Here is a 24,719-nt window from a genome sequence, read left to right on the forward strand (position 1 = left end):
CTTCTCCCTCTCCCACTCCCCCTGCTTGTGTTCCCTCTCTCGCTGTGGTCTCTCTCTCTCTGTCAAATAAACAAAATCTTAAAAAAAAAAAAAAAGAAAGAAAGAAAGGAAACTTGTGGGGTGCCTGGGTGGCTCAGTCAGTTAAGGGTCTGCCTTCGGCTCAGGTCATGATCTCAGGGTCTCGGGAACAATCCCAGCATCAGGCTCCTGCTCAGCAGGGAGCCTGCTTCTCCCTCTGCCCCTCCCCCAGCTCATGCTCTCTTGCACGCTCTCTCTTGCTCTCAAAGAAAGAAAGGAAACTTGTATCAAGTAGTTATACAAATTGTGATCTTAACAAGTAAGGATTTTCAAATATAAATTTTCTTTATATCTATTAGTAATTTTGGAGGGAAAGAAACAACAGCAGACATAAGTATAACTACTTAACCCACTTTTTTTTTTTTTAAGATTTTGTTTGTTTATTTTGAGAGAGAGAGAGCAAGCACACACAAGCAGGGGGAGAAACAGAGAGGGAGAAGCAGGCTTTCCGCCGAGCAGGGAGCCCGATGTGGGGCTCGATCCCAGGACCCCGGGATCATGACCCCAGCCGAAGGCAGATGCCTAAACTGAATGAGCCACCCCTTACTTAACCCATTCTTGATGGGCAAACATAAGAGATGAGTAAAGAAAGGCACATGGAGAGCAGATACACAATATGTATATTTCAAAGAGTAAGACTACAGACAAAACCCTAAATCTCTTAACTTCAATTTTATATGATGCAAATTATCTTCTCTAAAATGTAGTCCAATCTTTTGTTTAGTGCTATAAACACTAGCAAGTCAATTTTTAAAATAAAATTTGCTTGTACATACATAAAATAAATGAATAATTCTAAATTTAAAGTATTCCTTATTATATAATCTACACAAAGTATCCTAGTGGTACAAAAATTAGCCTCATTTCATTCTTGAGTATATTTAGGGGGTGCCTGGGTGGCTCAGTCAGTTAAGCATCCGACTCTTGGTTTCGGCTCAGGTCATGATCTCGTCGTCGTGGGATTGAGCCCCGCGTCAGGCTCTGCACTCAGCGTGCAGCCTGCTTCAGATTCTCTCTCCCTCTCCATCCCACTTGTGCTTGCTCTCTCTCTCAAATAAATTTAAAAAAGAAGTATATTTAGATTGGTATTCAAAAGCTCTGCCATAAATCCCATGGTAAATAGCTAGATAGGAGAAAATGACTTCATATGTTACTCTAGAACTCCGTTCTGGCAAAGATATTGGAGAGTATTGCAAGAATGCTGAGATTCGGAGAGCACTAAAATGTCCAAGGCTGCTATGTCTATGACTTTGTCCATGGCTTTGTGATAAGAAGAGTAACAATTTTCTCATAGTCTCTTTCACAAACTTAGTTTAAGAAGCACATGTTTAGGAGGCGCCTGGGTGGCTTAGTCGGTTAGGCGGCTGCCCTCAGCCTCAGGTCATGATCCCAGGGTCCTGGGATCAAGGCCTGCTCAGCGGGAAGCCTGCTTCTCCCTCTCCCACTCCCTCTGTTTGTGTTCCCTCTCTCTCAAATGAATAAAATCTTAAAAAAAAAAAAAAAGCAGCAGCAGCACATGTTTAAGGTGTTAACACCCATCTTCAAAATAAATAAGTGACCTGCTTCCTAAAACCTTGACTGCTGCCCACCAACAAAAGCTGACCTACAAAGGTAAATACGTAGTTACTACTTAGTTCAATCAGATTCTGCAGTAAGTGCCCAGACTGACGAGTAAGCTAATAACATGTTATTCTGAGGGCATGCAACTTTATAAAAAGTCAAGCCTTTAATTTCTTACTTTTACTGATGTAAAATTGACTTTGAAAAAAATAATCAATATGATCACCCAGATGTATCAAAATATTCTATTTAAAAAATTCTGATGACCAGAATAAAGAACTCTTATAACTGAACAAAAAGACAAATAACCCAATTTAAAAATTGAGATACTAGCCATCCCACTAGGATGGCTATAATCAAAAAACTTGAAAAACAGTAAGTGATGGTGAGAATGTGGACAAACTGGAATCCTTATATACTGATGGTAAGTATGTAAAATGGCGCAGTTGCTGTAAAAAGCAGTTTGGCAGTTCCTCAAAAAGTTAAACAATCGTCATATGACTCAGCAATTCTACTCCTTGGTACATAACCAGAAGAATTTAAAACAGGGACTTGAATAGGAGCCCATACATCAATATTCATTGCAGCATTATTCATAATAGCCAAAAGGTGAAAACTCGAGTGTCTATCAACAGATGAACGGATAAACAAAATGCGGTACATACACACAATGGAATATTCACCCATAAAAAGGAATGATTACAACAATTAGCCTCATGTTTCTAAAATAGGTATATCAAAAAGCCCTATTGTAAATCTCAACATACTACAACATGGATGAACCTTGAAAAATAGTACTAAGTGGGGGCGCCTGGGTGGCTCAGTCGTTAAGCGCCTGCCTTCGGCTTAGGTCATGATCCCAGCGTTCTGGGATCGAGCCCCGCATCGGGCTCCCCACTTGGCGGGAAGCCTGCCTCTCCCCCCTCCACTCCCCCTGCCTGTGCTCCTCTCTCACTGTGTCTCTCTCTGTCAAATAAATAAATAAAATCTTAAAAAAAAAAAAAAAGTACTAAGTGAAATAAGCCACACATGAAAGGACAAATACAGTATGATTCCACTTATATGAAATACTTAGAGTACATAAATTCATAGAGACAGAATGCAGATTAGAGGTTACCAAGAGATGGAGGGGGGAAAATGTAGAATAATTACCTAACAGGTACAGAGTTTCTGTTTGGGGTAAAGAAAATATTTAAGGGATATAATCCTTCATATACTCCAAACAAAACGCTATTTGGGAATAGTGGTTATAGTGGTATGACACTGTGAATGCAATTAATGTCACTGAATTATACACTTAAAAGGGTTAAAACAGAAAATATTATATTATATATATTTTAACGCCCCCCCAACCCAGGAATGCTGGTGACCATTTTGAGCACCTAGGCTTAATTCTAAATATGCTGCCTTAGTATGTCTCACAGATATTATGAACTAGGTGATGCTGGAAAATTTTTCTAACTCTGAACTTCCATTTCTCCTCAGTGATAAAAGAATATGACCACCTACCCTTATAGAATGGTTCTGAGGAATAAAATAAATAAGAGAATATATGTGGGTGCTGTTATACAGATCAACTAATGGAAAATACCCAATAAATAACTTCCATTTTCATCCCTTCAATCCACCTACTGAAACATGAGAAACTCCAGATTACGTTTTGTTGTCAGGGAACAACCTAGAAGAAGTAAATTTCTTACTCACTTAGGTTAGGGAATTAATAGAAATAACAGAACAAAGGTCCAAAGATGATTATGTTTCACTCTTCCTGGTATATTAGGATACAGTAGCATTCTACAAACAAGTAGGCATTTTATGATGTTGATGTTTTAGAGAAGGCTCAGATTCTTTGAGAATCATAAACAGGTTACAATATCTGTGAATAAAGTAATTAATTAGCTTTCTCACTTTTCCGATACCAAGAGTCTATCCCAAGTACTTACATTCGTGGAATAAAGCACAACCTATTTAGGCAGGAAATTATGGGTCAAATTCAATAATACTCTGTGATAAGCTTGTTGTAAGTGGCAGAAGTGGAACTGATGGACATTTATATTGCCACATATAACAGATAAAATACTTACTATTACTAACTGGGATTATGAATTAATTGGCATATTTGTACTCAAGGTAACAAACTAGCAAACTATGCATGTAGCTCATATTCAAATCTAAAAGGAAGAGAAAGGACATTAATGAGCTGAATAATAGAGTGCTGAACCTAAGAGTCTAGACATTCCTCATCTAAAGCACCTCACAGCATCTGTAAGAATTAGAAGATTAGGTTAAAAGTTACTACAAAATAAGGGTGCCTGGATGGCTCAGATAAATAAATAAAATCTTTAAAAAATAAAAAGTTATGGGGCGCCTCAGTCGTTAAGCGTCTGCCTTCGGCTCAGGTCATGATCCCAGGGTCCTGGAATTGAGCCCCACATCGGGCTCTCTGCTCAGTGGGAAGACTGCTTCTCCCTCTCCCACTCCCCCTGTTCCCTCTCTTGCTGTCCCTCTCTCTGTCAAAATAAATAAAATCTTTTAAAAATAAAAAAAAAGTTACTACAAAATAGCCTTAAATGGTAAATCACTTTAAAATGAAAAAAATATAGAAAAATAAATGCTTACTATATTTATTTATTTTTTAAAAAGATTTTATTTACTTATTCATGAGAGACAGAGAAAGAGAGAGGAAGAGGGAGAAGCAGGCTTCCTGCTGAGCAAGGAGCCTGATGTAGGGCTTGATCCCAGGACCCTGGGATCATGACCTGAGCCAAAGGCAGATGCTTAACGACTGAGCCACCCAGACACCCCAGTGCTTACCATATTTAAACATCAATTTAAATAATGTCTCATATACAAATCTATATTTAACCCTTCAAGACTCATATATAATTAACTCCATTTAAGGGATATAATCCTTCATACACTCCAAACAAAACACATGAACTACTGTCAGAGCTGCTAATACTCAATAATTTTGCATCATAAACCCTATATTCAATGAGGGACACAAACAAAAGACCTATAAATTTCTTTTTCTGCTTAATAAAGTAGCAACTCAAGAAAAAAATGAGATATATCATACTGTGGAAAACAGTATGGAGGTCCCTCAAAAAATTAAAAATAGAAATACCATATGATCCAAATGAGATGTATCAAAAGACTTAATATATAGGACCATGTCATGCTTCATTCACTCACCTAAAAATCATTTTTGGTGTACTAGCTAGATGACCTTGTGCAATACCAATTAACATTTCTTTTTTTTTAAAAAAAGATTTTATTTATTTATTTGACAGAGACAGACACAGCGAGAGAGGGACCACAAGCCCCCCAATTAACATTTCTAAGGCTCAGGTTCTTCTTGTTAAATAAAGATAACAACACTCTTCCAGAAGTGACTAATTAGCACAATGCTCGGACAGCAAATGCTCAAATGCTAGTTATAGATACAATAGTTCAAGTTAGAAGTTGAATTACAAGGTTCTGAAGGACAGAATTTGATAGTTATTGATATTTCAGCTGCAAAGAACATAAAGGAAGTAGTTAAGAGTGGCCTCAGGGAGTTAATATCCATAATTTATAAAGAACCGATATAATTCAACGCCAAAAAACTCCAAATAATCCAATTAAAAACGGGCAGAGGACCCGAACAGAAATTTTTCAAAAGAACACATACACATAAATGGCAAACAGACACATTAAAAAATGCTCAAGGGGTACCTGGGTGTCCAACTCTTGATCTTGGCTCAGGTCATGATCTCATGGGTATTGAGATCAAGCCCTGAGTCAGGCTCCCTGCTTGGCAGGGAGTTTGCTTGAGACTCTCTCACCTCTTTCTTTGTCCCTCCCCCATTCGTGCACGCACACTCTCTCTAAAAATAAATAATTCTTTAAAAAAAAAATGCTCAATATCTGGGGCTCCTGTGTGGCTCAGTTGGTTAAGCAGTCTGACTCTTGATCTCAGCTCAGGTCTTGATCTCACGGTCATGAGTTCAAGCCCCACATTGGGCTCCACATTGGGCATGGAGCCTACTTAAAAAAAAAAAATCCTTAACATCACTAATAAACAGGGAAATGTACCTATCAGGATGGCAAAAATAAAAAAGGTTAAGAAATAAGTGTTGGTGAGGATGTGGAGAAAAAAGAATTCTTGTGCACTACTGATAAGAACGTTAACTGGTACAGCCACTGTGGAAAACAGTATGGAGGTTCCTCAAAAAATTAAAAACAGAAATACCATATGATCTAATAATTCCTGTATTGGATATCTGCCCAAAGGAAACAAAAACGTAAATTAACAAAGATATATGCACTGCACCCCTATGTTTATTGCAGCATTATTTACGATTGCCAAGATATGGAAGCAACCCAAGTGTCCATCAATAGCAACTCAATTTATTCCATTGAATGAGTAAAGACACACACACACACACACACACACACACACTGGAATTTAGGCAGCCATAAAAAAGATGAGATCTTGCCATTTGTGACAACATGGGTAGGACAAACACCATATGATTTCACTTGTATGTGGAATCTAAAAAACGAATGAATAAATAAACAAAAAGCAGAATCAGACCTAAGCACGGAGAACAAATTGATGGTCGTGGGGGGTGAGGGGGGGAGATGGGCAAAATGGGTGAAGGGGAGTGGAAGATACAGCCTTCCGGCTATGGAATGAATAAGTAACAGGACTACAAAGCACAGCATAGGGAATATAATCAATGGTACTGTGATAGCACTGTAGGGTGACAGATGATATCTATACTTGTGGTGAGCGTAAGTATAGAGAGAGGTACTGAATCACTACGTTGTATAGCATTAAGTATAGAGAGATGTTGAATCACTATGTCTTTTTTTTTTTTTAAAGTAAGCTTTACACCCAATGTGGGGCTTGAACTCACGACCCTGAGATCAAGAGTCATATGCTCTACACACTGAGCCAACCAGGAACCCTGAATTGCTATGTTTTAAATCTGAAACTAATATAACACTGTGTGCCAACTATGCTCAAAAAAAAAAAAAGAGCAGCCTCAGGTTAGGTTTCTGATTAGAATATTATGGTACTGTTCACTGACAACAGGGAAGAAAAAGGCACAAGACAGACTGGAAAAAGCATTTTTAATTTTGAGATGCCGAAAAGGCAGAGAGGGAACAGAATGGAGCAATAAAGATTTAGAGAGTTGTGGAGAACAGACAGAGTGGAGCTAAAGCATGTAAGAAGACTTTTAATCAGTTGAAGACTTAGCTGAGATTTTAAATTTACCTGGAGACAATGCCAATCTACATGGGTTTGTGTGATTTTTCTCCAGGAGCACTCAGCTGACCCAGGCTGTCAACTGACTGAATTGCAGAAGGTTAGTTTCTCTACCATATGCACCATAAAGTGATTAAGTATAATAATTAAAGTACAGAATTAATTTTCCCAAGTAAACCAAATTGGAATGTTTAAGTGTAACTGAATGAGGTGAACTTCAATTGCTCCTACGCAGCTGACTAGAGTTAACTAGGTACTTTCAATTTTGCAAATTCTAACACGTGTTGTTGAACCACATCACTTAGATGGATTTTACACTCTATGATTACAAAGGAAAAAGGGAAGGATTAAAGAGAAAATTATTTCAATAGGGTATCATTAGCCAATCTGATATACATTTTAAAAATTAATAAAAATCACTTACCCATTTTGAAAGGAACTGTTTTGTGTTTCTGAATCATCACTATCACTGATGATAATAGTTTCTCCATCGACATTGCTGACATGTCCATTAGCAAAGCCATTTTGATGTGATGGAGGGAGAACTTCCAAAATCCTACACTGTAACCTGAAAGAAAATGATACATTGAAAAACGCAAATTATTTGATATTTATAATCAAGCATTTCAGAACAATCTAATTATTCTGAACTGAAAAGATATTTTATTTTGTAGAAACTATGACTCATTGATGTAACCAAATTAATAGAAAATCTGTAACATCAAATTTAAGCAAAGGTTAGCTACAATTTAAAATAATACAAAGGTTGGGCGCCTGGGTGGCTCAGATGGTTAAGCGTCTGCCTTCGGCTCAGGTCATGATCCCGGGGTCCTGGGATCGAGTCCCGCATCGGGCTCTCTGCTAGGCGGGGAGCCTGCTTCTCCCTCTGCCTCTGCCTCTCTCTCTCTCTCTCTCTCATGAATAAATAAATAAAACATTAAAAAAAAAATAATACAAAGGTCAATTTATCGAGATTCTTAGCAATTATATTCCTTTTTTTTTTAAGATTTTATTTTATTATTTATTTGTCAGAGAGAGAGAGAGAGAGGCAGGCAGGAAGAGGGAGAAGCAGGCTCCTTGTTGAGCAAGGAGCCCGATATGGGACTTGATCCTAGCCCCTGGGATCATGACCTGAGCTGAAGGCAGAAACTCGACTGACTGAGCCACGTAGGTGTCCCAGCAATTATATTCTTTTTTTTTTTTTTTAAGATTTTTTATTTATTTATCTGAGAGAGAGAATGGGAGACAGAGAGCATGAGAGGGGGAGGATCAGAGGGAGAAGCAGACTCCCCGCTGAGCAGGGAATCTGATGCGGGACTCGATCCAGGGACTCCAGGATCATGACCTGAGCTGAAGGCAGTCGCTTAACCGACTGAGCCACCCAGGCGCCCCAGCAATTATATTCTTAACTAAAGTTACTGCTTAGAAAATCAAATACTGGCATAATATGTCATTATACAGACTGGATCTTGTAGTTTTTCAAAGCATCCAACATTTTAAATTCTGAAATTTTCCTAATCATAACCTTTTTTATTCTCACTGTAGCTTTTGTTGGCATTTTTGATCTCTATAAAATTTCCTATTCACTAGTTCTATTGCCTCTATTTTTTTAAATTAACATATAATGTATTATTGGTTTCAGAGGTACAGGTCTGTGATTCACCAGTCTTATATAATATCCAGTGCTCATTACATCACATACCCTTCTTAACGTCCATCACCCAGTCACCCCATCCCCCTACCCCCCTCCCCTCTAGCAACCCTCAGTTTGTTTCCTATAGTTAAGAGTCTCTTATGGTTTGTCTCCCTTTCTGGTTTCCTATTGTTTTATTTTTTCCTCTCTTTCCCTATGATCCTCTCTTTTGTTTCTTAGGTTCCACATATCAGTGAGATCATATAATTGTCTTTCTCTGATTGACCTATTTCACTTAGCATAATACCCTCTAGTTCCATCCATGTTGCTGCAAATGGCAAGATTTCATTTTTTGATGGCTGAGTAGTATTCCATTGTATATATATATACCACTTCTTCTTTATCCATTCATCTGTCGATGGAGATCTGGGCTCTTTCCATAGTTTGGCCATTGTGGACATTGCTGCTATAAACACTGGGGAGCAGGTTCCTCTTCAGATCACTACATTTGTATCTCTGGGGTAAATACCCAGTAGTGTAATTGCTGGGTCGTAGGGTAGCTCTATTTTCAACTTTTTGAGGAAGCTTCATACTGTTTTCTAGAGTGGCTGCACCAGCTTGCATTCCCACCAACAGTGTAGGAGGGTGCCCCTTTCTCCACATCCTCACCAACATCTGTTGTTTCCTGACTTGTTAGTTTAGACATTCTGACTGGTGTGAGGTGGTATTGCATTGTGGTTTTGATTTGGATTTCCCTGATGCCAAGTGATGTTGAGCATTTTTTTCATGTGTCTCTTGGCCATTTGGATGTCTTCTTTGGAGAAATGTCTGTTCATTTCTTTTGCCCATTTCTTTATTGCCTCTAGTTTGAGTTCCTTAACCTCTGCCCACTCTATCTGGATTTTATGGGCTGCAACTTCAGACATATTCACCACAACTGAAATATTTCTCTATCCCATTTTTACTATGCCAATTTGCAATAATTAAAATGTAGTATATCTACAATGGAATATTATTCAACACAAAAATTAAAATGAAGTATAGATGAACTTTGAACACATTATGCTAAATGAAATAAACCAGAAATAAAAGGCCACATAGTATACGATTCCATTCATAGGGAATATTCAGAATAGGCAAATCCATAGACAGAAAGTGGATAATCGGTTGCCAGGATCTTGGGGGCAGAGAAGAGAAGAGGGGAAGAGAAAACAACTCTTAGGCAATCCAGGGGGAGGTTTTATTAACTAAGAATATCTTCCGTATATATACACCTACAATTACCAATGGGGTAAATCCCTTTTCTCTGAGAAAAAGTGGTTCAAGATTAGACAATTAGCTATTTATCATTCATTTGGTCATCCTACGTACCATAAACACGTTTTGATATATTGTGGGCATTCATAAAATTGCCTGTCTAGTCACCATCCCCATTCTCCTAGGAACTTCATTCTTCCCATACCCCACCTCCCTCCACATGGCTGCTAGTAGAGCTGTCATGTTCCCACAGGGTCCTGGCCAGAGTTAGTTGATATTGGGTGGGCACCTTTTTGCTGAGCCGATACATCTTTTCCAAGATTTTATTTTATTTTTTTAAAGATTTATTTACTTTCAGAGAGAGGAAGAGTGAGCGAGAGCACACGTGTGCGGGGGGGCGGTGCTCAGAGGGACAGGAGAGAGAGAATCTCAAGCAGACTCCCCACTGAGCATGAAGTCTGACATGGAGCTTGATCTCACAACCCATGAGATCATGACCTGAGCCAAAATCAAGAGTTGGACACTTAACCAACTAAGCCACCCATGTGCCCCAATCCTCTTCCAAGATTTTAAAATTTGAAGTCTAGAAAGCAAAAATCAGTCCTGTTGGGAGCCATGTTTCCTGCCATGAGAAGCATGTAACTGCAGTGAGAAGATGAAGCCAACGAGAGAGAAGAGAGGAGAGATGACAAAGGTATTACAGGCAATCAATTCTCTTGTTCTTCCTCAGACTTAGCTGTGCTTTGCTCATCTTAGGTTTAGCTATTTAATCTTTCCTTTGATTCAATAAACTGATAACTGACCCTTTTGCCTGTTTTTTCAAAATTAATTTCTGTCACTTACAGCCAAAATAAAGGGAATCATACAATTCCAGAAAGACAAACAGTATATTCAGAGCGGACTCATTTTGGGAAGCTGGTGAATTTTTATAAAATAATAGCACATATTTTCATTAGTGTACATTTTATCATGTGCTTATTAACTCTCCATTAGAAGTACATCTTTAGTATACTCTAAAATATCTAATAGTGCTGTTAGGCACAGAAAAAACCAGGACCATGGATTTCCTGCTAGGAAATATTTGCACTATACCCAAATTGAAGAAAGCAATTGGTTTTACAGCACCCCAAGATTTAAGAACCAACAAAAGGTAGACTATGTAGGTGAATCCAGCCCTCAAATCATCATCTTTCTTGGCTCATTTTCCCTCATTCTGAGTGTTATATAGGTTCAATTAAAAGTATCATATGTGACTCCTTTACAACCTGCTCTTAAAGAATTGAGAACAAAGGGAGAGGACTCAAATTACTAAAACGAGAAGTAAAAGTGGGGGCATTACTAGTGATTTTACCGGAACTAAAAAAGATTATAAGAAAAGATTATGGACAACTGTATGCTGACAAACTGGATAGCTTAGATAAAATGGACACATTCTTAGAAACACACAAATTACCAAAACTGACCCAAGAAGAAATAGAAAATTTGAATAGATCTATAAGTAGCACGGAGACTGAATGAGTAATCAAAAACTTTCCAACAAGAAAAGCCCAGGACCAGATAGCTTCACTGGCAAATTCTACCAAACATTCTAAGAATTAATACCAATTCTCAAAATCTTCCAAAAAATTGAAGAGGATATAACACTTAACTCATTTTATAACACCAACATTAGCCTGATACACAAACCAGACAAAGACATGGCAGAACATATAAAGAACTCTTATAACTCAACAAAAAACAAACAACTCGATTCAAAAACAGGCAGAGGACCTAAACAGACACTTCTCCAAAAAAGATACAAATGGCAATAAGCACATGATTAATCAAAACTGCAATGAGATACCACTTTATACCAAGATGGCTATTATTAAAAGAACAAAAATTGAAAAATAATGAGTGTTAGTGAGGATATGGAGAAAATGGAACCCTTGTGCATTGCTGGTGGGAATATATAAAATGGTGTAGTTGCTGTGAAAACAATATGGTGGTTCCTAAAAAAAATTAAACACAGAATTATCATATGACCCAACAATTCTAAGTATAAACCCAAAAGAATTGAAAACAGGAACTCAGCAGATACTTGTATACCAATGTTCATAAGGGCTTTATTCACAATAACCAAAAGGTGGAAAAAACTCAAATGTCTACCAATAGGTAAATGGAGAAACAAAATGTGGAATACTGAGCAGCCACAAAAAGGGATGAAATTCTGATACAAGCTACAACATGGATGAACCTTGAAAACATTATGCTCAGTGAAATAAGCCAAACAAAAAATAACAAATATTGTATGAATCCACTTATATGAAGTATCTAGAATAGGAAAATTCATAGAGACAGAAAGTAGAATAAAGGTTACCAGGGTCTGGAGGGAGGGAGAAATGGGGAGTTATTGCTTAATGAGTACAGAGTTTCTGTTTGGAATGATGAAAAAGTTCTATAAATAGTAGGGATGGTTACATAACATTGTGAATGTACTTAATGACACCAAATTATACATCTAAAAATGATTACAATGGCAAATCTTATGTTGATTTTACCACTTTTTTTTAATAATTTTTTTTTTTCTAACAATAAAGCTTAAGAAGGCTCAATTATCAAGCCTAAATTGGTAGCAAATGCAAATGGTGTAAAAAGAACTGCAGGCTGACTTTCACCATTGGTTGGCAGAAATAAACCAGTGTTTCTAAAGAGAACAACTACAGGAAATCCTATCAAAAATGTTAGGCAATTATGTAGCCTAATAATAAAAAGGTTCTGTAATTGAGTGACCTGAACTGCACAAAAATATGCAAGGAATCAATTAAATGGACCCACTTTAAAAAATGTATTATTGAGGTATAGTTGACATGTAATGTTATATTTGTTTCAGGTGTATAACATAGTGATGAAACGATTCTGTACATTATGCAGGGCTCACCATGGTAAGTGTAGTCACCATCTGTCACCATTCAATGCTATTACAACATTACTGACTAAAATAGTTTCTATGCTGCACTTTTCATTTCTGTGACTTTTTTATAACTGGAAGTTTGTATCCCTTAACCCCCTTCACCTCAAATGGACCTACTTTTGAAGGGCCTGGGTATCATCCAGGGATGATTTGCACCGAGTTCCCTGTGGTGATGAAGGAAGCTCTTCAGTGAACTTATGAAAAGGTTCTTCAAAGAAATGGTTTTCACTGGCAGAGCCCAGGTGAATAGCCCTAAGTTGTGATGGTGGTGGTAGTCACGAAGGAAAAACAAAGAAATGGGTCTGCTCCAGGCTCAGGTATGATCAGCGTGGTGCCTAAAATGGTTTGACAGTCTACTGAAGGGAACAGTCTATGATCCCCAGTAGAGCCCACAGAACTACAATAATTCAACAACTAATTTATTTAAAAACAACAGAAAAATAACAGAAATACAATTCGCTGACAGAATAAGGGAGAAGCAAACCAGTACAGTATTGAGACATAGCTGAGAATGTAGGAAATGTTTTATATATAAATTATACTAGTTATTAGCAATGTTATTAACTTTGCACAAACCACAGGTTTAGCATTTCTTGCTAATCTAATCAAGGCCAGGCCTCTCGCTGGTGCTAAGCTAAACTTCAGTTAACTATTCAAGATGTCAAGTCAATATCTTCTAATAGATTTCTAATTAGGCTTAGTCCATGTCTTTCAAATCCATTTGCTACAGTTTCTTGGTTCTAGTGAGTCCAAAGAAGATTGGAATGTAAAAAAGGTTAAAGAATCACAAATCCACACCTAGCTAGTGGGTCTTTTAGGATACAGAAACTTCCTAAATTAAAGTTATGCTCCATTATTTGAGGACAGAGCGGAGTCTGACAATCAAAAGAGGATTCTTATTATAATTAGAGTTCCTGTATGCTAGATAAGTACATGATTTAAACATGTTTCTGTCTTCAGAGCAACTCCACAAGTTATACATTTTCCAGAAGATGAAAATTTAGGGTCAGAAAAGTGAAATCATTTGCTCATGATCATACAATCAGTAATGATACAGCCAAAACTTTAGTGTTGACTCTGAAGCCCATATATTTTCTAATCTTCCACTCTATTACTGGAGTTGGGGTGGGGGTGGGGGGGGAACAGAAACACTGTATTGACCCAAGGGTATTTCAGAGCTTTAAGCCCAGGCAGTCAAGAGGCTCCTAAAGTGCTTATGACTTAAACACTTTTTTTTTTTTTTAAGATTTATTTATTTATTTATTTGACAGCGAGAGAAGGAACACAAGCAGGGGGAGTGGGAGAGGGAGAAGCAGGCTTCCCATGGAGCAGGGAGCCCAATGCGGGGCTCGATCCCAGGACCCTGGGATCATGACCTGAGCTGAAGGCAGACGCTTAACAACTGAGCCACCCAGGCGCCCCATGACTTAAACACTTTTAAGAGTGAAAGCAAGTCTGTGGAACAGCAGTCAGCACAGAATGAGGACACAGCAGAAGTTAGCCATAAAGTTGTAACAGTGACAAACGAAACAAGGAAATAGCCTTTTATAAGAATATGTGGTATATACCTCTTCCCCCCAAAAGTTGGTTTTGTTTTAAAAGTAATTTGTTTTAACAGTCATAGTTCAATTTATATCTCAAAATAACAAATTCATTAAAGCAAAATTATAAAACATTCTACAATTGAAACATATGCAGAGTAGGCACTTGGAGTAGAAGACAGTCAACAGCAGAAGGAAAGAAGACTAGAAACTTGGGGAGACTCACTTGACATAAGGGACTGTCTCTGTTTGGGTCTCTAAAAATGGAATAGGCATACTTTATACCTGTTCCCCTGTGCTGCCTCATTAACCTTTATTTTGTAATACAGGTGTCAAGAACATTTATTTTAAAATGCTATGCTTGGATACTTACTTCAACTTTATAGGTAGAAACAGAGTATATATGCTTAATTTGAAGTTCAGAGTTTAAAAAAAAACCCTCAAATTAAGGTGGTTATGTGATACTTAATTTAAGTGGAGGAAAGTAGACCACTCAACAAGTCTGCTATTTCAAACAAGAAGACTGAATTGTGTTGATTACTCATCAGTGGGAAGAAGAGATCAGAAAATGTTGCTTTGTTAACTGCTCACTTTTTAGACATACTGATAGAGTAGTTCAAAGAATATTTCATTTTGAACTGTTCTGAGACTCTTTATGGACCAGAGAATCAGGTCTTATTTTTCCAATTGGCATTTGACCTATTGTAAACCTGAATATCATTAAGATAATAAGAACCATCAGATTATTGGGGTGCCTGGGGGGCGTCTCAGTGGGTTAAGAGTCAGACAGACTCTTGATCTCAGCTCGGTCTTGAGTTTAAGCCCTGCGTTGAGTTCAAGCCCTGCTGGTGTGGAGCCTACTTAAAAAAAAATCATTATATTCTTATTAAAGGTTAAATTTATTATTAAAAGATTAATATAGTTCAAATGAAAATCTTTGGAAATAAAATCCTAGGTATGAGACACACGGGTTAAATCCTACATATTTCTAGTAAGTGTCAAATACCTGGATATTGTCGGCATGCTATTTAAGCTCTTTAGTATTCAAAATTATCATCTTAAAGCCACAAGAGTTAGTTAGGCTGAAGTATAAATCAAATTTATCAAAGCTTCACCAAAATACTTTCAAATTCCAACTAGTATATTCATATTAACAGGTATTTAAAGTGTTTGTGTGCTCAGCTTTATGTTAGCCTGGCATAGTGACACCAACATGTAAGAAGACATGATAGCCTTATGAGAAGGCAAGACCAACATATGAAGATCAGAGACAAGTAAACATTAAATACAATAAAATGTCACTACAGTTTTAGCAGCAAGTGACCTTTCGTTTCAACATATAGTATTTATTTTTTAAAAGATTTTATTTATTTGAGAGAAAGAGTGAGTGTGAGCTCGAGGCAGGGAGGGGCAGAGGGAAAGAATCTCAAGCTGACTTGGGGCTCAATCTCACAACCCTGAGATCATGACCTGAGCCAAAATCACAGTCCGATACCCAACCGACTGAGCCACCCAGGTACTCCACCAGCATTTCGTATTATAGAACACTTAAATTGGCTGCAATGTGAAGGACGGACATAGGAAGAGAAGCAAGCTTCTTGCCTTCCCTCTCTCTTGCTGCCACCTTGAACAATGAAAACAATGGTCACAACCTTAGAATGATGGAGCAGAAATCAGGAAAAAACCTGCGTTCCTGACAACTTTGTGGACTTGCATCCCACCCCTCCACTGTAACTCTGGTACTTAATTTTACATGAAAAATTTTTATTTCCTTATGCCATTAAAATTCTTTCTATCATATGCACCCAAGTCAAATCTCAGCTGATAAGAAAAAACACTAAACTATTAGGTGTACTAGGTATTTTTATTAAAAACTGATGTTTATAAACATTTTATGTGTTAAATTTATTTTGAGTCACAGTACTGTTTTTCAATTCAACCAATAAAGCTGAATAAGACTTTCAAACTTGGAAGTTACTTTGTCACTGGCAATACAGATTTCAAGTCATATCTGTTTCAGAAAACTGAAAACCTGAAGAAGGAAAATAAATTTAACAATCTATGATTTGTGGCTGTGGTGATCAAAGAGAAATATGAGGGAGGGATCCTTGTAGTAATAGAAATGTTCTCTATCACGACTAGATCAATGTCAATATTCTGGTTGTGATTCTGTACTACAATTTTGCAAGGTAGTGCCACTGGGAGAAATTCTGTATTATTTTCCAACTGCATGTGAATGTACAGTTATCTCAAAATAGAAAGTTTAATTTAAAAATACTAATGATAAACATTAGGAAATATAAACTCTAACTGAAAGCATTCATTTCACATCACAGGAAAAAATCAATAGAAGATACTAAAAAGCTGAAGTAAATAATGACACTGTAGTATTGGCAAAAGGATAGACATACAGATGAGTAGGAAAAAAAAGAGTCAGACCCAAGATTCCATTTACATTTATGTTCTGGAAAGGGCAAAATTATAAGGACAGAAAATAGATCAGTGGTTGTCATATAGGCTAGGGTAGGAGGTGGGGGCAAGGGTAGATTACAAAGGGGGACAGCAGAACTTTTGGGGAATAGTAGAAATGTTCTGTGTTTTATTGTGGTAGGTTACATAACTGTCAGAAGTCACAACTCTACATTTAAAAATGAATTTTATCATAAGTAAAGTACTGCTTTAATAAAACTTTATTAGTTTAGACTACTTAGGATAAAGGCTGATCTGAATGTAAGTTATTTAATTTATTCTTCAGCTTTAAAGAAAACCATTTATTGTTTTTCTAAAAATATTAATGCACATGAGAAAGGCTAATTGAAGTAGGTCTACTTGTTAGATCTCAATGAAGTATAGATTAGTCCTGTGATACTTATCAGAAGAAAGACCAGAGAGATCTGTGTAATGTGAAAATTATGTCAAAGAAGACCTATTTTATAGTTTGTTTCTACCTCAACCATAATAAAAACTGTAAAAATTCATCTAAAAATCCATTCTTCATGAAAAAAGAAGTTCAATATATGGGTACTATCTCTTACAACTTGAGTTAGTCAAATCAAAGTCAGGTGGCTTCTGCTACATCAAAATACAGTGCATAAAAAATAAGAATTGGCAAAGAAATTATTATATACACAACTAACAAATTAAGATGACAAAATTATACCAATTACTTCCTGTGTTCTCAAATTCTAGCTGGAAGCTCAAAGGAAATAACCTGAATATTTTTTTTTTACTATCCTTAAGGTCAATAACATTCTTTTTTAATTATTTATATATTTATTTATTTGTCAGAGAGAGAGAGAGAGAAAAAACACAAGCAGGGGGAGGGGCAAAGGGAAAAGCAGGCTCCCCACTGAACAAGGAGCCTGATGTGGGACTCCATCCCAGGACCCTGGGATCATGACCTGAGCTTAAGGCAGACGCTCAACTGACTAAGCCACCCAGGCATCTCAGGTCAATAACATTCTTAATGTGGTAACAATGAAAATCAACACACTGACTCACTGACTGGAAGCAGATGAAGATGCAAGCATACCTTCATAAAGATAACTAAAAGGTAAAACATCAGCCCATTCTAATGGCCAATCATAGCAAATTATTATTGGAGTGCTAAATTAATTTGGCATTACAGGATCTTTTATTCATTCTATTTGAATGTTAGTGATATATTCACTAACAAAGTAAAACTTATCTATGTCTCTTTTCCCCCAACTTTTGTTGACGAATTACTGCATACATCACTGTAGAAGTTTAAGGTGTACAGCATGATTTGATGTATGTATACTGTGATTATAACAGATTCAGCTAACATCCATCAACTCATACAGATACAATAAAAAGAAAAGAACAAAAAAAATCTTCTCCTTGTGATGAGAACTCTTAGGATTTATATATTCACTTAACAGCTTTCTTATATTTCATATAGCAGTTGTTAGCTACAATCATGTTGTTCATTATATCTCTAGTACTTATTTATCTTGTAACTAGAAGTTTGTACCTTTTGACTACTTTCCTCCAATTCTTCCTCCCCTCTATGTCCCTTACAGCATTTCTCATTCAATCCTTTGTTGGTCAGTCATGTATTTCACTGATCTTTGCCCTGCAAACTCTATCCTTATTACCTATGTTCTGCTTGGAGAACAGTAAGTATTAACGCTTTACTCATACTGGATAATCCTGTAGCATCCAACACAGTGGTTTATGGAGAAAATACTGAATTTAATTGGCTAAAACAAAAAAATATGACTCAAGATTCTATCCCATCAAGTTTTATTTTCTTTACAACACTGATCAAATGAATTATCATGTTGATTTGTGTGTTTCACTCTCTTGCACTTGAACATAAGTCCCTAGTTCTTGTCTTAGTCACTACCCTCCTTTCAAAACCTTCAAGAGTAACAACTGAGCACACAATGCTTACTGAATGAACCATATAAAACTTAGCTTTGTGTATACTTTAAGTATTAAATTAGAATATTCCCTACTACCTCCAAGAAAAAAGACATAAATAATTGCATTTTTTCATTCCTGGCAACTATGTCAAAAGACAGAAAAATCAAAAAATAAAAATTATAGTCTTCCCCATGCTTGCAGTCACCTTTTGTTGCTAGTAAATAGCATTCTTCCATCTGGAAGCAAAATATTTGAAAAGAAGAAAGCTTAAACAGCTTAGAGTACAGAAGTAAAATAATTAAGGTACCCTGTGGGGGCGCCTGGGTGGCTCAGTTGGTTGAGCGTCTGCCTATGGCTCAGGTCATGATCTCGGGGTCCTGGGACTGCACCCCCAATTGGGTTCCCTGCTCAATAGGGAGTCTGCTTTTCCCTCTCCCACTGCCCCTCCTCCTTGCTTCTGCTCTCAGTGTCTCTTTCTCTGTCTCAAAAAAAAAAAAAAAATCTTAAAAAAGAAAAATTAAGGTACCCTGTGGTAAGAACAATGACGAAGAATTTAAAGAACAAGGGAACCTGTTTAAATATTAATAATTTTTTCCCGTTTGAATCAATGGTCAAAAGATGATGCTGATTTTCAGACACTCAACCTTATGATCTGCATCAATCACTCAGAACAAATGATCAAAAGATAATCTAACCACATATGTATAATCCTCTCTCTCTTCATAGTTAGACAAATTATAAAATGCTCAGGTAAAGGGAAGAGTAAATAGTGGGTGATCAATGAGCACATTCAACTATAATCTTTTAATCCTGCTTAAGTGCTATCCTTTAATATATTTAGGTATGTATGTATGTATTCCTCCCAAACAGAAGCAGTAGATTCTGACACTACCTCTGCTTAGAAATTTCACTGGTGACCTTGATCAAGTTTTAATTAACATCTATGTATGAATTTCTCAACTGTAAAATGAGCAAATGAGCTCTTATTACATAAGCTGTTGTAGGAATTAAATAAGAGCATATAAATAAAGAGCTTAGAACAGTGTGTGGCATATAGTAAGCTGTCAAAAGTTTACAGGGATTGTCATCATCTCCCTAAAATGGTATGTAGCAAACTCTCAAGGACAGCGACTATGATATAAGAAAATTAGGGACTGACTTAAAAAAATTTGAGTCACCACAGCTGTCAGACTCTTCACTCATCTCTGACAAGTACAGGAAGGCTCTAACACTGACTGAGTGCTTTATGCGCCAGGTACTATGCTGGCCTACTAACTATTGTGGCAGATTATTGCAGCTATGGCCCCCATTGAATCATACCTCTTCCATCCCTCCCACATTAACTCTGGATTTGTTCATGTGACTTGCTCTGGTCAATGGAATACTAGTAAAGAAAGCGTGCTAAGGCTTGAAATGTGCTTGCACAATGGAACCTGCCCTCTCTTGCTGCTGGGAACCCTGCTACCACCTTGGGAACAAGTTTGGATTAGCTTCCTGAAGGATAAGAGGCCACATGAAAGTAGCCACCCTAGTCTGAGGCCCCAGACATGTACGGCTATTCTAAAGTAGAGGACTTGATAATCCAGCCCCAGACAGGCCGGCCCAGACTGTAAGAACATTCCAGCCAACCAATTGTGAGAATAATGTTTACTGATTTAGGCCACTAAATTTTGGGGGTGGTTTGTTATGCAGCAAAAGCTAATACAGCCACCATATGAATATAGATATTACTTCAGTTTTACAGATTATGAAAGAAGATTCCCAGAAACAAGAGTCAGTTTGGCTCCAAAGGCTTTTTCCACCCTACCAAGCCACTTCTGCATGCCAAACTCTGAGGTTCTAAACAAAAAGGGGATCTCTGGGATCTTATTCTATAACCCTTATTTAAAGCAGTAACCCTTCCCTCATTCCAGGAATTAGGACACCATGGCCTATAGGCCAGATCAAACTTACCTCCTGTTTTTTTGTATGTATGGTCTGCAAGTTAAGTGTAATTTATACATATTTAAATGGTTTAAAATAAAAATCAGAAGACTACTTTGTGATATGTGAAAATAATAGGATATTCAAATTACAGTATTTATAAATAAAGAACTACTAGAAAACAGCCATGCTCATTCATACTGTCTATGGCTGCTTTTGCACTGTAACAGCAGAGTTGGGTGGCTGTGACTGAAACCATATGAACTACACAGTCTATAATATCTACTATCTGGCCCTTTATTTAAAAAAAGTATACTGAACTCTGCTCAGAATTATTCTCTTGGCATATGTTTTTAATTGAAACAAAGGATTTTGCCTGGCCTTTAGTGATGAGTAGATTCTATTTGTACTTTTTTTTTTTTTAAGTAGGCTCCATACCCAGTGTGGAGCCCAACGTGGAACTTGAACTCATGACCCTGAGATCAGGAGTCGGACACTTAACTGACTGAGCCATCCAGGTGCCCCTCTATTTGTATTTTTACCACTCCTTTTCCTTTCATCGAGAAGTTTTTTAACTTATGTCATTTCACTTATTTCTCCTTTAACTTTTATCTTTGGATGGTCTCTGACTTTGTCTAAGATAGATAACCCCATTTTTAAAATAGTAATTCAGAACCATAGGTCAAATGAATTCCACTTACATACCATACTATTGGCCTCTAAGACAGCATGGAAAATTAACAAACTACAATTTTATCTTGTTCTCAGAAAAATTCAAAGTATCTATGAGGTAAGTTGTTCATTGAAAACTGATCTTATATTGGCCACATGAAAAAGAGCACGAAGTAGGTAGGAAAAGATGTAGGACACAGATTTTATTCAGAAGAGGCTCAAATTTCTCAGACCTGAACCTGTGTAATAACCATGTAGAAATGAACTTCCCTTTTATTTCTAACAGCGATCTCAGGACAGAAGTAGATAAACATAGTCTCCCCTCTTTTGTGGTATTAGCCTCTAATATTCTCCCGCCACAAGGAACTAACTTCAGAACTATTGTTCTACTTCACCATCCTGCTACTAACCAGTGCATTGAGATACAAGTTGAAGCAAATAAACATTTGATTCCCTTTTATGTTAGGAAAGAGGTGAACTGCAATTTATTAGCTAACTCCCCATTTTTATCATTTTTTCTTACCCCCATGGTAATGACTGTAAGTCTGGTGGAGATTCAGCTGACTGTACTTGGTGTTAGTGCAAAGGATCAATAAAGAAGTTGCCACAGAGACTAACTACCCTCACCTGCAACATTTAACATTCAAAGACTTTTGAAAGGCATTAGGCAGATGCTCCTAATGGCTAATGCAACTTGAAGACCCTTAGAATACTGAAGAAAATGAGTTAAGTTTGTATGATTAAACTTTACTATTTTGTTAAGCTGAACTATTTTGTTGAGTCCATACAGAAATACAACATAAGCTTTATAGGTGATTTAAAATAAACTTGTTTAGAAAAAAAATTCATTTTCAGAAGCGTCATTTCATTTTGCGTGAAAATTCATTTTCACCTAGGGGTGGCTCAGCCAGTTAAGTATCAGCCTTTGGCTCAGGGCATGATCCCAGGGTCCTGGGATTGAGCCCTGCATCGGGCTCCCTGCTCAGCGGGGAGCCTGCTTCTCCCTCTCCTTCTCCTGCTTCCCCTGCTTGTGCTCTCGCTCTCTGACAGATAAATAAAATCTTTAAAAAATCATTTTCATTTATTTTTGTGACTGCTTAGGGATTTTTAGAGTATAAAAATGTTTCCCAGGATGGCCTCCTAATACATTATTATGCAAGTAAATAAGGATTCTAAATTTTCACTGTTGAACTTGCAATGACAATCTAGGAATCAGGTTGTAAGTCTGGGTCTTTGGTACATACAACAAACACAATATACATCTAAAGAAGGTGGTTTCCACTTTAACTTAGAATTCCAAAGAAAGAATAGTTGTCCCAAACAGTCTCCTTTTTTTTTTTTTTTGGTATTAAAAATTATATCAACATACCTAGGGTCACTGGAAACAATTTGGGGATGTTGCTAAGGACTCTCTTTGGCTGAGAACCAGAAATTTTGACCCTGTACTGGGGCACCTGGCTGGCTCAGTCAGTAGAGCATGCGACTCGATCTCAGGGTTGTGAGTTCGAGCCCCATGTTGCGTGTGGAGCCTACTTAAACAAACAAACAAAAAAGATCAGTAGTGTAAGCTGAGTGACAGAAAGCCTTCTTTCTGAAAAAGAGTTATAAAACATGGAGTGCCTGGGTGGCTCAGTCAGTTAGGTGTCCAATTCTTGATTTTGGCTCTGGTTGTGATCTTGAATCCTGGGATTGAGCCCAGAGTCCAGCTCCCCACTCAGTGGGGAGTCTGCTTGAGATTTGCTTTTCCTTTCCCTCTCCCCTCCCTTGTGTGCGTATGCTCGCTCTCTCAAATAAATAAATCTTAAAAAAAGAGTTATAATACAAATTTGACTAATACACATTGCTAAAAGTTCTATACTATCTTTACACCTAAATAAGAAGTCTTTCTCCTTTAATCCTTTTTTAATAATTTATGTTTTTCTCTCTCCGCCTTCAAATTTCTAGTCAACCCTTTCCCAAAAACTTCTCTTTGATTAATCCCACCTGGATCACGTCACTAACATTCAAGCATGTATGTTTAAATCAAAACCACTAGATTTGGTCCTCAGTTATATCTTTTATGTTCATCCTATCTTCTCAATATATTTAGTATTTCTCTTTGTCTTCAATATTAATGCAGTTTAATTATGATTCACTAATACCATTTAGGCCAGCAATACAAAAAAAGAACCCAAAGATTTAAAAGTTCATTTTCTTATTTCCATTTCTAATAAATACTAAGTGCCTACTTTCTATAATATAGGTTTTAATGCTAACTTTTTCTTACTTCATTAGACTAAAGTGCTTAAAGCACTCCACCAATGAAACATAGAAAGCTACAGGGAATATACTTTAACAGTTGAATAGTTAAAATCTCTAGTTGGTTGGTCACTATTTAATGCCAAAACCAATACCAGTTTCTAAGATTAAAAAGAATTCTATAATCTTTATTTTACATGACAATTCTAAAAACAATATTGAACTGTAATCTCTTACACTTCTTAATTAGGTAACACTTTGTAAATTTTAAAGATCTCTAAGTAGTATGGGGATAATATTTGGGAAAATGTGGCCATAACTGAAATTCTTTGGTGCAAATCCAATTCTGCTATTTCACTGATTTAAACTACATTGGGGAAAAGGTCTGTCAGTCAAGGGTCAGAGATTATTTTTTTTTAAACGATTATTTATTTATTTGAGAGAAAGAGAGAGAAAGGAGACTGAACACATTGGGGGGAGGCGCAGAAGGCGGGGGGAAGCAGACTCCCCGCTGAGCAGGGAGCCAGACCTGGAGCTCATTCCAGGACCCTGAGATCTTGACCTGAGCCGAAGGCAGATGCTTAACTAACTGAGCCACCCAGGCACTCAGGTCAGAGATTATTTAGAAAAAAAATGCAGTTTTTTTAATTTTCAAAGGGAAAATTCATATAAGGCTAGCAAAAGGAATAACTTTCTCCAGCCTCAGAAAAAGCAAGTAAGCTTTTTAGGAACCAATATTTTAATCAGTTTATGCAAAACCAATTAAAAATGCACATCTATGTCTTTTGATATAAGAAGATATCCAAACCACTACTAGATGAAAAAGCTGCTTGCTATTTCTTTTCTTTAAAATTTAGTGTAGGGGGCGCCTGGGTGGCTCAGTCGTTAAGCGTCTGCCTTCGGCTCAGGTCATGATCCCAGGGTCCTGGGATCGAGCCCCACATCGGGCTCCCTGCTCGGCGGGAAGCCTGCTTCTCCCTCTCTCACTCCCCCTGCCTGTGTTCCCTCTCTCGCTGTGTCTCTCTCTGTCAAATAAGTAAATAAAATCTTTGGAAAAAAAAGATTTAGTGTAGTATAGAAAAAAGAACTATGTACTAATTTTTTGACAATGATTATCTCTGAAAGGAGCATTTGGGAAATGCACTCTAGGACTTCACCCTTCATAATTTTCTTTGATATACATGAATCTTTATAGGAAAAAAACAGACTTAAAAAAAT

At 37.1% G+C, this 24,719-nt stretch overlaps 1 protein-coding gene across 3 annotated transcripts in view; it reads right to left on the minus strand.

Annotated features, from left to right (window-relative positions):
• BAZ1A (bromodomain adjacent to zinc finger domain 1A) overlaps positions 1-24,719 on the minus strand; it is a 92,285-nt gene that overhangs the window by 51,468 nt on the left and 16,098 nt on the right. For all 3 annotated transcript variants that reach the window (XM_064570942.1, XM_045900699.3, XM_064570941.1), the window contains one exon: positions 7,320-7,463. In XM_064570942.1, the coding sequence (XP_064427012.1) occupies positions 7,320-7,463 (144 nt within the window). The remainder of the gene's footprint in view (positions 1-7,319; positions 7,464-24,719) is intronic.

The sequence above is a fragment of the Mirounga angustirostris genome, unplaced genomic scaffold (genome assembly GCF_029215605.1).
Source record: "Mirounga angustirostris isolate CCGP_5_RB_7025 unplaced genomic scaffold, mMirAng1.0.hap1 SCAF_9, whole genome shotgun sequence".
Classification (NCBI taxonomy): Eukaryota; Metazoa; Chordata; class Mammalia; order Carnivora; family Phocidae; genus Mirounga; species Mirounga angustirostris.